The following is a 12,265-nucleotide window of genomic DNA, read 5'->3' on the forward strand; positions in this document are numbered from 1 at the left end:
TAATAAAATTCTAATTCATTAATTTTATATAATACACAATAAAAATGTATATAGAATTTATAATAATTAAATTTATAAAATTCATTACAATTTATTATTAGAAAATATATATTACTATTTTTTAAATTGAAAATAATAAATAAAAAATTTCAAAATAAGTAAGAAATAAAAAATTGTGATTTAGAAGAAATGGATGTAATTGTTGCCGTTCTACATATAAAATGTTTATGTTTGCTCGTCCGTGAAGTTTCGGAGGAATGGTGTTGCTCTCGTTGTTTTGGGAATTTCACGCGAATTACCGTACTATTTTTATCGTGTGTGGGTGAATCAGGTGTCTTCGTCGTCTCTGATACTATTTTCGATATCTTCGTATTCTCTAAGTCGTTTGCTGGGCGAGATTCGCGTTTAAAAGAAGAACGGAGGTTAGTTTCGGCAGATGTATCGGGGTATGTAGTTTTCTATGAAACTCAGTTTTAAATGGTTTTGAAACAGACTAATAAATATAACAAGATTTCATTATATTGTAAAAATCTTATGAAACTACTTCATTCATTCATCGTAAAATTTTATTTAAATGAGATTTCTTATGTTTCAAATTACATATCATTTCTTTTCATTTTAATCAATTGTGTGCGCATTTTGAACGAAAATAATATTTTAATAGTAAATGAATGAAATTCTTTTTCATTTGATTTTTGAATATAATTTATATATTATAAAATATTTATTAATTAAATTACAATTAAATTTTGAATTATAAATAAAGATTCATAATAAAGGTTCATATACAATTTAATAATTAAATTTCATATACATTATATTTTATTTCGTAAGAAAGAAAAATATTATTAAATGCAATAATATGAGATTAATAAAAGAAATGAAAGAAAAAGATAATGTACATATATATATTCTGATAAAGACATATGTATTTTGCTAATTAATGGAATTTTCGATTTATCATGTATTTATATATTATTAGCATATTTTAAATGGATTATATATATAATTATAAATAATTTATAGCGATTAAGTGATAGAGCCTGTTTCATGAAAACTGGATATTTGGAAGGGTAACGGGGTATTGGATTAATGGTACGAACAAAATCAGGGAAAGTGAGCGAGTAAGTTAATGTGTATGAGGAACGAGGAAAAAGAATACAGTGAGAGAGAGAGAGAGAGAGAGAGAGAGAGAGAGAGAGAGAGAGAGAGAGAGAGAGAGAGAGAGAGCATGTGGGAGGGGAAGCTCGTACGCCGGTGAGCAAATCGAGTGTCAGACTCGTGGCAGAGGGGTCAGCGCGAGAGAAAGAACGACACGAACCGAACATTTTCTGGACTTAGCGGGTACGTTTTCATGTTACAAAACGTACACCACTTTTCCATTCTTAGTTATTTCCATTATTTTCATTTTTTTTTTTTTAGAGAAAATAATTTATCTTTTCTATTTTTATTTTCATTTTTCCCTTTTTTACCCTCTTCTATTCTTCTATTCTAATTGTGCGCGCGTGCATTTCTTATTGCTTCATGTTTTATTAAAATTTTATTTTCTTATTAAAAATACTGTACCAAATCATCATTTGCTTCTTATTATCATACAAGTGTAAGAAACAGTTCGAACAAAATTATCAATCTGGATTATTATCAAAATCATCGTATGAAAAACATATCGGTCAAGTGTTTGTTGATTTTTATATACAGAAATGTCTGTAGCTGTGTCACACAGAAATCATTTACATTTAAAGGAACGTGAAATATCCGCGAAAGGATGAACGACATGGAAGCTTACGGAGACGGATACATGGAGCCAGAAGAAGAATGGGAGAGAGAAGGTCTTTTGGACCCGGCTTGGGAAAAACAGCAGAAAAAGGTAAAATTAAGTTCATTCTTTTTCCGTTTAATAATATTTTATATATTTTCTTTCATCTTGGTAAAAAATTTTGATTCTATTATTATATACTGTGCAAAAATAATATATATATATATTTTGTTGGGTAAATAAAACGGATGTATTTTATTATTATTATACTTTTAGGTATGACTTGTGTATGACAAGAACTTTTGATAAACATTTAATTAAAAAGGTGTAATTTTTATATTTTGAACATTCATCATTTACGGAACATTTGACTATATAAATTTTCGAACTACATACTGTACATAACCTCACACAATACAATTTTTCAAACACAACAGTGTGAATATATAAAAAGTTGATCCATTATCTACAATCTTTTCTTAAAAAATGAAAAAATATGTTTGAAAAAAGTATAGTATATTTTGTATTGTAATCATTTTTGTTTTATATGAGTTATTAATAATATATATATATATTTTTTCCAAAGTTTCTTAATATCATCTAACAGTTAAATCAATTGTATCTTTTGATAAAAATTTATTCAGTTTTGAGTTTTAATTTCATTTTTCAAGCATTTAGAAATTACATTTTACATTATATATCTGAAATATTTTTTGCTTCTTTGTTAATTTTATTATTTACATTTATATTTATATTTATATTTTGAAATGTCTGGTAAAAATATTGGAATGCAAAGTATTTTTTGATCGACAATGGATTTCTTTTTCTACACAATTCACAAATTTGCAAATTTCGATATATGAAGAGATAATCACGCTAATAAGAATTATTCGAACAAGGTAGAAGGAAGATAGATTAATACGGTGTGAATTGATAAAATGGAACAGCTTCAAGTACGCGTTGAAAATGTTTTCTTCATTTTTGGCAGAGGCTCAAGGCTCTCAGGTCTGACTCGATTACATATGATGCTAAACCGCAGCCCTTTGGATTGTATTTTCAGACTTTATGATAAAAATAATCGAGCACTGAATCACTTCGAGGCATGGTAATTTTCGTTGATATTTCTTACGTTTTAAACAATCTCATCCGAGATTATTATCATTGTTTAAAGTATCGATTGTACACAATTATTGCAGAAGGATATTTGACAATTGGTTCTGCAAATTAAACCGAAATAGAATTAGTTATTGTTCTTATGAATATTACGGCCATTAAATTTTATTTTCCTCTTATTTTCTTCCTAGTCTCTATTTTTTCAATTCTTTTTTTTACCTGGATATCAATCTTAATTTGTATCGTATATTCTAAGTATTTCTGATTTGATGATTTATTATTCCGGAATAAATAGTAATATTCTAATAAATTAACAATGCTGTTCGAATTTAAAATTTTTATGTATCTACAATTTGAATATTTTTATTTCGTTTATATAAATCCATGTCGTAGTTTGTATATTCACAGTAAGAGTTTTATCAATATTTATGAACAGTAGATACAATTCTTAGAATATTCCATGTATCTTTTGTATAACGAATAGATAAATGAATATATATATGGATTATTGATTATTGATTAATTAAACGTATAATTTTTTTTATAAAATTGAATTTTCAAAGGACAATTACTAATTAAAATGATTTTAATATCACAGGTTTTGATTAATATTCAGGATTTCGTCATAAATTGTACCCTTATACGATTGAAGAAATTAACGATCGTTATAGCGAAACGCATCTACGTAGAAATGTGTTGCGCGGAATCGTCGAAGGTTATGGAATCGCTTATCTAACTGGTTACTTATTACTGTCAACTGGTCACTAGTATCGCAATGCGATACGGTGGGACTCCGCTATGGTTTGTCAGGGATATACGTGCATCGATGTATGCAATACTTTCATCGTTGTTTCCGTTCGCACAACGTCTGACTTTATCGTATAAATAGACGATATATATAGATATTGCAACCAGCCGAAGACATCTATCATAGCCGAGGTCCATATCCTCTTTGATTAATTGCCATTTTCAAACTTAACCGGTGTTTAACCTCTCCCAATATATTGTTACGTGTATTTACTATTGTATTAAACTTTTCGAGTTTCCTCGTATCTATTTCGTATCTATTATTTATTTTATTTATTTATTTTTAAAGTGGTAATACAGTTTCGAAGAAGAATTTCATATAATTATTTCGTACGATCGAATATTATTAACAATTGTATACGTGTTTAAAGAAAATCGAAGAGAGTGACACGGGGGCTGATCGATCGATTTCTTCCTTGATGCGAGCGAGAAGATCGTTAACCTTTGAGAAGTTTCGGCTGTGCGCCAAATCTTAGATTGGAATCGGGTGACCCATACTATACTATGCACCAGTAAGCCGATTGTTATGCGATGATAAGTTCCGCACGCGCGAAACACGCTTCTCTATCCTCTGTTTATTACCGATTCGATGATTATGCTTCGTTAAAATGCAATTCGACACCCACGATTCGCTATTTTCAGTCGACTATTTCGTCGTTCGCAAAGGTCGAACGATAATTACGCGATAATAATCTACGCTTAATGTTAAACCGGTTGGAATAGTTTCTTTGAATGAATTTTCAATATTTCCGTCCGCTCCCTTGATACTGTCCGTAAATAGAACGTCGACCATGATGTTTTTCGTTACGTATGATACTCCAGGCTTATTTTCGACACTGCGCGCTCAGGAAATGGAAATGATCGTAGCGTAATATCTTTTTCCTTGGGATTCCTTTACCTGAACTGCTCACGTCACGTACAATCGCGAAAGTTCCCGCGGTCGATTAGCTCGCGGGAATCGACCTATCGAACGATAGATTCCACGGAAGACAAGTAGAACGATTCGATTTTCTATCGAAGACCTCTTTCGTCAAACCGTTCAACTTGTTGTATATATATATATATATATACGTACAACGGTTACTATTTAACCTACTACCTACATAGGCTACCTGTTGATCTGTTTTCAACAAAACTCGCTTCTATAATACATCAAGATTGATGTATATCGATAGAGTGTCGCGATAACTTACGATATGTCAACAATAAATTATATCAATTCTCGTAAATATTTTTTATGATAATTTTATTGTGGGATCGCCACGTGTGTCATAAGTAAAAACTTGCCAATTGGATTCCTCAATCTCATTATTTTACCTCGCATTTAGGTTGATGTATTTCAAGGTGAAGCAAAATTGCGTAAAAAGCTTCATTAATTGATTCGATAATTATTCACCGACGATAAATTTCGTATATTATATCGTTTAAAATATAAGGTAGGAAAAAAATAGAAGAAGAATTTGTGCACTTTGGTTTTTTTTTCTTTGGCTTACGGAAGTTCGACACGGATAAAAATTCAATGTTGGATTTAAGAATAGACATAAATTGCAAGCATGTTCACGCGCGATATTTAGAATTTGGGTTACGTGAATTATGTGCATCGTATTCAAGCCGTTTCATGTTTTAACTGCGTTTATTTTTGGTATCGGTGCAGGTAGCAGTAAAAATATTAATAAATGTAAAAATGTATAATTATTCAAGTTTCGTATATATATATATATGTATTTTTTTTCGTAAGATACGATTGTCGTAATTAATTAAACACGATGTGATTAAAAAAGAGAGAAAAAAAAAATTTTGATTAGATCGCGCAAAAATACGTAACAACTGATTTTTGCAATAGATCGATCGATAACAAAGTATCATAGAAATCGTTTGTGTTTATAACGTCGTGTCATTAACACACCGCCACGTGAGACATTCCTTTCATTTATAGAAGGATAGAGGGATGAGTCACGAATGTAAGTAAAGAAAGCCTCGTAATACATTGTTATTCTGCAATTATAACTGTTTGTTTACATAATTCGATATTCGTTTTAATTTTTGCAAAGTTTACCATTTACATAATAGCGTTTGCTGGGTCGGTAATATTTCTAACCTTTCGTATTATGCAATTATTACAGAGGGGAAAAAACAAAAACGTTATAGTTATATTTATAGAATTATAGGAATGATTGCGTTAGAAAAGGTTACGAGATCATAAAATGTTTTTGAATTCTCGCGAAAACGTATTTTTGAAACAGAATTTGGTTACCCACGAGAAATGTGATCATGATTCTCATGCATATAGATACAGATCGGATATTGTATCAGCGAATAAATTTAATCCCTCGATAATTTTCGTATCATTCGTTATTAATTCTTAATGCAAAATTCAAAGATTCGTGAGTTATTTCTTTCGGTTTAATTTTTTTTTTTTTTCCACTAAATTTTTTGCTTATCGGTTGAATTAGACACGTCGATAAGCTTGAGGTTATGTAAATAAACACGCCGATAATTGAACTAAAGACCGAATAGATAATGCGTTAACTGTAAATAAAAAAAAAAAAATATCAATTTAATATTCTTATCGAAAATAAAATGGATCAGAATGTTTTCGAAATGCTTAGGCGCTCAGCGCGGGAGGAGTCAATGTTTTACAAATAGATCTTAGAGCGCTCGTACAAGTTAAGGTGGCTCATGTCCAATTTTGGCCGGTCGCGCTTCACGCTACCCGTATTAAATTTCAGACAATATTTTTCTCTTTCCGTTTTATATTTCTTTGAAAAAAAGTTCACGAATGCCGATTCGTAATTTTTTCAAATTCTCATGCATCTTGTTGACGATATACAATTCACATCTTAACTATATTATTTATCTATAATGTTATAAAAATTTTCATAATATTTGTTTCCGTAATATTTATTTATTTTTGTCAAACGTATTATGATTACCAAAGGTGATGATTTTTGATAAATAACAATAAAAAATTTTTTCCTATAATTTCATTAAAATTATTTACATTATTTATTATTTTTCTAGTTACATTTTTCTAGATACATTTTTCTAGTTACATTTCAGAAAAAATTATGATGAATTTATAAATTGTTCTAAGATTTGTGTATTTTCATTAATACATGTAGTATATGTAGAGTAAAAAAGATAATCAAGAAACATTTATATTTTCATTTGAATATTTTGATTTTACAACAATTAAATAAACATTTAATTTTCAAAATATAATAAAATTGCATTGATCAATCGTGAAATGGGAAAACGTTGTTTCGTATTGTTCAGATTTATCGAATTTTTTTGTTACAAGATATCAAGGGTTTGAAAATCTTAGCCAATAGGAAGAACAATTTAAGAACCGGGACAGAAGATATATATAGCAAAGAGTGATTGGGGTCGTTACTAAAATATACACTAAGTAGCAGTCAAGCTCAATTCTTCATTTTAAAATCTTTTTAACCATGAAACCATTCGTTTATTTAATTCGAATAATAATTATTATTATTATATCCATCGACAATATCAATACATACACGTATACGTATACACATATTTATGCTTTCAGACATTCACAGCATGGTGCAATTCGCATCTTCGTAAAGCGGGAACCGCCATCGAATCGATCGAGGAGGATTTTAGAAATGGACTGAAATTAATGTTACTGCTCGAGGTAATTTCTGGCGAAACACTTCCAAGACCGGACAGGGGAAAGATGAGGTTCCACAAGATTGCAAATGTGAACAAAGCTCTTGATTATATCGCCAGTAAAGGCGTGAAATTAGTTTCTATTGGAGCAGAGGGTAAATATTTACGATCGTTTATTAAATTTATTATTATTTTTAAATTTAATGCCGTTTATTTATAATTCTCGAATTAGAAATCGTGGATGGCAATTTGAAGATGACATTGGGTATGATCTGGACCATTATATTAAGATTTGCCATTCAAGATATTTCCGTGGAGGAAATGACTGCTAAGGAGGGCCTTCTATTGTGGTGCCAGCGGAAAACTGCACCGTATAAAAATGTCAATGTTCAAAACTTCCATCTGTCGTTCAAAGATGGCTTGGCGTTTTGCGCTCTTATTCATCGTCATCGGCCGGATCTTATCGATTATAATAAACTTAGCAAGGATAATCCTTTAGAGAATTTGAACACTGCCTTCGATGTTGCTGAAAAATATCTCGACATTCCTCGTATGTTAGATCCTGATGGTAAGTAATTAAATTATTAATTTGATTCTTCAAAAAAAAAAAAAAAATATTGTTTTATCAAAGCAGTAAGAAAATATTAAATATTTTTTCGTCGCGAGAGGTTAGTTTTTTTTTTTTTAACCTATACCTTAGGCATTTTCTTAGGAGTTTAGGATGAAGGAAAAATCGATGAAGTGAGCTTTCACTATTTTATTAAAACGTTACAAATTCTTAATGTTCTATTCCCTTAATATCATATAGATTTGATCAACACACCCAAGCCAGATGAGCGTGCAATCATGACGTACGTGTCCTGCTACTACCACGCGTTCCAAGGTGCTCAGCAGGTCAGCGTAAAGAAATGCGTGTTGTTCCCTTACTTTGGTTACAAAATGACCTGTGCTATCACTCTTTCACTAATACTAATACAATTACGATCGTATGCTTACACTTAACAGTGTTTCGTTAATGCTAATTTCATTGTATAACTGTTATGATTGTTTATGTTTCAAATGTTTATACATACTTTTACAAAAAAAAAAAAAGAAAAAAAATCTTGACTCTCGAGCAAAGATTTTTTTTGACTTGACTGTATGTATTACAAATTTTTTTTTTATTACTCCTATAGTGTATACATGACCATGATGTTATTAACTAGAGACAATTATTATTATTATATATTTCTTTCAATTATTATCAGAACAGAATTACGATTGTCGAAATATCGATAGAAAAAAAAATTTTTTCGATGGACACTTTTATGCTAACATTGCATGGTTTGAGTTTTCCGAATGTGTTTTTTTTTAGATATGCGAAATACAGCAATGCCTGATGAACGAGCTGTGATGACCTACGTTTCTTCCTACTACCACTGTTTTAGCGGTGCGCAAAAGGTGTGTTGTGATATTGCAAACTTAACCTATAACAATAAATTATCGCATAAATTTGACCGATTGGATTGAATTATCAATCAAGGAAATACGTATGTGTTTTAAAAAATATCATCTATACATGCAGATTGATGACGTACAATATATCAGAGAAAATTTATTTGTTTGATTTTGTTTCTTCCCTATTTTAAATTGATATATGTATTTACAATGTAGGCAGAGACAGCGGCGAATAGAATATGCAAAGTTCTGAAAGTGAATCAAGAGAACGAAAGGCTGATGGAAGAGTATGAACGTCTGGCATCTGATTTGTTGGAGTGGATAAGGCGAACAATGCCTTGGTTGGCTAGTCGACAAACAGATAACTCCCTTGCTGGCTGTCAAAAGAAATTAGAAGAATATAGAACGTATCGTCGTAAGCACAAACCACCCCGGGTCGAGCAGAAAGCTAAGCTGGAAACAAATTTCAATACTTTGCAAACGAAATTGAGATTGAGCAATCGACCTGCTTACATGCCAACAGAAGGAAAAATGGTATCCGATATAAACAAGGCTTGGAAAGGTAAAATATTCGATTTTGAAATATATACATATATACATATATACATATACATATCAATATATACATATATTTCTTTTTTATCAAAAAGTATTAAGATTTGATCCATTCGTAGGTTTGGAGTTGGCAGAGAAATCATTTGAAGAGTGGCTGTTGTCGGAAATGATGCGTCTAGAACGCTTGGAACATTTGGCTCAGAAATTTAAGCACAAAGCTGATGCGCATGAAGAATGGACAGCAGGAAAGGAGGAGATGCTTACCTCGCAACACTTCCGCCAATGTAAGCTTAACGAGCTCAAAGCTTTGAAGAAAAAGCACGAAGCTTTCGAATCGGATCTTGCTGCTCATCAGGATCGGGTAGAACAGATAGCCGCTATCGCTCAAGAGCTCAAGTATGTGGAATATCTGATGACGATTCAATGTGTCAATGGGATCTCTTTCTGGCAAGGGATGTAAATATGAATCGTATCTTTTCTTTCCTTTTCTTTTTTCAGTACTTTGGAATACCACGATAGCGCGTCCGTTAATGCCAGGTGTCAACGAATTTGCGATCAATGGGACCGTTTGGGTACCCTTACCCAACGTAGGCGTCAAGCTCTAGACGAAGCCGAGCGTATTCTTGAAAAGATTGACGTTCTGCATTTGGAATTTGCTAAGCGAGCTGCTGTGGGTTCATCTTTATCATTTTATATTATGTATTAAAAAGATGTATATATGTTTTTATATTTAATTGTTATATTATATGATCTTTTAGCCATTTAATAACTGGTTGGACGGAACCAGGGAGGATCTAGTAGATATGTTTATCGTCCACACGATGGAGGAAATTCAAGGATTGATGGATGCCCACGCAGCGTTCAAAGCAACACTTGGCGAAGCTGACAAAGAATACAACGCTATCGTGGGATTAGTGCGCGAGGTTGAATCGATAGTCAAACAATTCCAAATCCCTGGAGGCCTTGAAAATCCGTACACCACCCTAACTGCCTTGGATCTTACGAAGAAGTGGAGCGATGTCAGGCAACTCGTGCCCCAACGTGACGGCACGCTTCAAGCTGAGCTTCGTAAACAACAGAACAACGAATTGCTTCGACGACAATTTGCCGAGAAGGCTAATGCAGTTGGCCCGTGGATAGAACGCCAATTGGACGCAGTCACGGCTATCGGCCTCGGTCTTCAAGGTACTCTGGAAGATCAACTGCATCGTTTGAAAGAGTATGAACAGGCGGTTTATCAGTACAAAGTCCATCTTGAAGAATTGGAAAAGATTCATCAAGCTGTTCAAGAGGGTATGATATTTGAAAACCGATACACTCAATACACCATGGAGACGTTACGTGTTGGATGGGAACAATTACTCACTTCTATAAATCGTAATATCAACGAGGTCGAAAATCAAATTCTTACCAGAGATTCGAAGGTGAATTGTCATTATATAATTCATTTTTTTTCTCTTAATAGTAACCGGTATTAAACACTTATATAAATTTAACGTAATACGTATTACAGGGTATTACGCAAGAACAGCTTAACGAATTTCGTAGCAGTTTCAATCATTTCGATAAGAATCGTACAGGTAGATTGGCTCCTGATGAATTCAAGTCTTGCCTCGTTTCACTCGGATACTCTATTGGAAAGGATAGGCAAGGCGATATCGATTTCCAACGTATCCTAGCTATTGTCGATCCAAATAATTCTGGTTACGTACACTTTGATGCGTTCCTAGACTTTATGACTCGTGAGTCCACGGATACGGATACGGCTGAACAAGTTATCGATAGTTTCCGTATACTTGCCGGAGACAAGGTTTGCAATGCTTTTTTAATTTATATAATATATATATATTTAATTTATATAATATATAATAAAAAAAAATATATATATATAATATCATTTCGAAACGCAAATTAATCGTTGCTAATTTGTATCGTTTAGCCGTACATCTTGGCAGATGAATTGAGAAGAGAATTGCCACCTGATCAGGCTGAATATTGTATTCAACGAATGCCACCTTATAAAGGACCGAACGCAATTCCTGGGGCATTAGATTACCGTTCGTTCTCTACTGCTCTGTATGGTGAATCGGATTTGTAAAGATACGTGTTAAAAATTTGAGAGAACTTTTGGATGATTTCCATTTAAAAAAAAAAAAAAAAAAAAAAAAAAAAAGAAAGAAAAAAGAAAAAAGAAAACGGATCAAATTCGAAACATTCGTCACGTTTCTGATGCATCTTTATAAATTGAGAAAGAATCTCGATACGGTAAAAAAAGGAAAGAAAAAAAGAAATAGCCTAAAAAGATACAACGTTCAAAAAAAGGTCTAATTTGTTTATACGTGTCACGAGTGTTAGCAATTTTTTATTCGTGATATTTTTTTAACGTAAAGGAACCCGAGAGCTGTGTCGATACGACGACGTCTGTGTCTGTTGTGTTACGAGATAAAAAAAAAAAAAATCGATAATGCTCGATAAGAAAGGGTCCGTACTTAAATAAATAAGTCTGTACAGTGACAATAAATGTACAATTTTTAGAAGATACCTTAACGTTAAAAGAATAGCACACAATCAAAGTTACATCAAGTTCTTCTAGAACGTTTGCTTCTTGCCTATGTCTGCGATGAGTCCTATAATTAGTAAGTTAATATTTCAATTGTATATAAACATGTCCGAGAAGTCACACGAGTATCAAATAATAGAGACAAATAATAAGCATTTCCTTTTCGCAAGCGTTCCAGAAAAGGATAAAACTATAAACTGTTCCATAAATTAATATTGTATTAAAAATGAGCAATTTAATTAAATGGTTTATTATGTACAATTTATTACGTGCGCCGATATTGCAGCCTTTACATATATTATTAAGAAAGAAATCATATATATATATATATAAAATATATATAGTTTATCGATAATTGACAAAGATGAATTGAATTCAAATGTTTTTATCAAGATGTAATT

The 12,265-nt window shown here is 31.8% G+C and overlaps 1 protein-coding gene across 6 annotated transcripts; it reads left to right on the forward strand.

The window, feature by feature from the left end:
* The first annotated feature begins 232 nt into the window (after window positions 1-232).
* On the forward strand, window positions 233-12,033 carry LOC725782 (alpha-actinin, sarcomeric). 6 transcript variants are annotated; one of them, XM_026443605.1, is made up of 12 exons: window positions 1,193-1,344; window positions 1,743-1,867; window positions 7,233-7,467; window positions 7,545-7,880; window positions 8,121-8,210; window positions 8,667-8,752; window positions 8,966-9,311; window positions 9,424-9,700; window positions 9,803-9,974; window positions 10,063-10,728; window positions 10,818-11,114; window positions 11,244-12,033. In XM_026443605.1, the coding sequence occupies exons 2-12, from the start codon at window positions 1,766-1,768 to the stop codon at window positions 11,400-11,402; spliced, it is 2,766 nt and encodes a 921-aa protein (XP_026299390.1). In that variant the 5' UTR covers window positions 1,193-1,344; window positions 1,743-1,765; the 3' UTR covers window positions 11,403-12,033. The 6 variants fall into 6 exon arrangements, with proteins under 6 accessions (XP_026299386.1, XP_026299387.1, XP_026299390.1 ...); XM_026443601.1 differs by lacking the exons at window positions 1,193-1,344; window positions 8,667-8,752 and adding an exon at window positions 233-446 and having other exon boundaries at window positions 8,121-8,206; XM_026443602.1 differs by lacking the exons at window positions 1,193-1,344; window positions 8,667-8,752 and adding an exon at window positions 233-422 and having other exon boundaries at window positions 8,121-8,206.
* Window positions 12,034-12,265: the final 232 nt, after the last annotated feature.

The sequence above is a fragment of the Apis mellifera genome, linkage group LG11 (genome assembly GCF_003254395.2).
Source record: "Apis mellifera strain DH4 linkage group LG11, Amel_HAv3.1, whole genome shotgun sequence".
Lineage (NCBI taxonomy): Eukaryota > Metazoa > Arthropoda > Insecta > Hymenoptera > Apidae > Apis > Apis mellifera.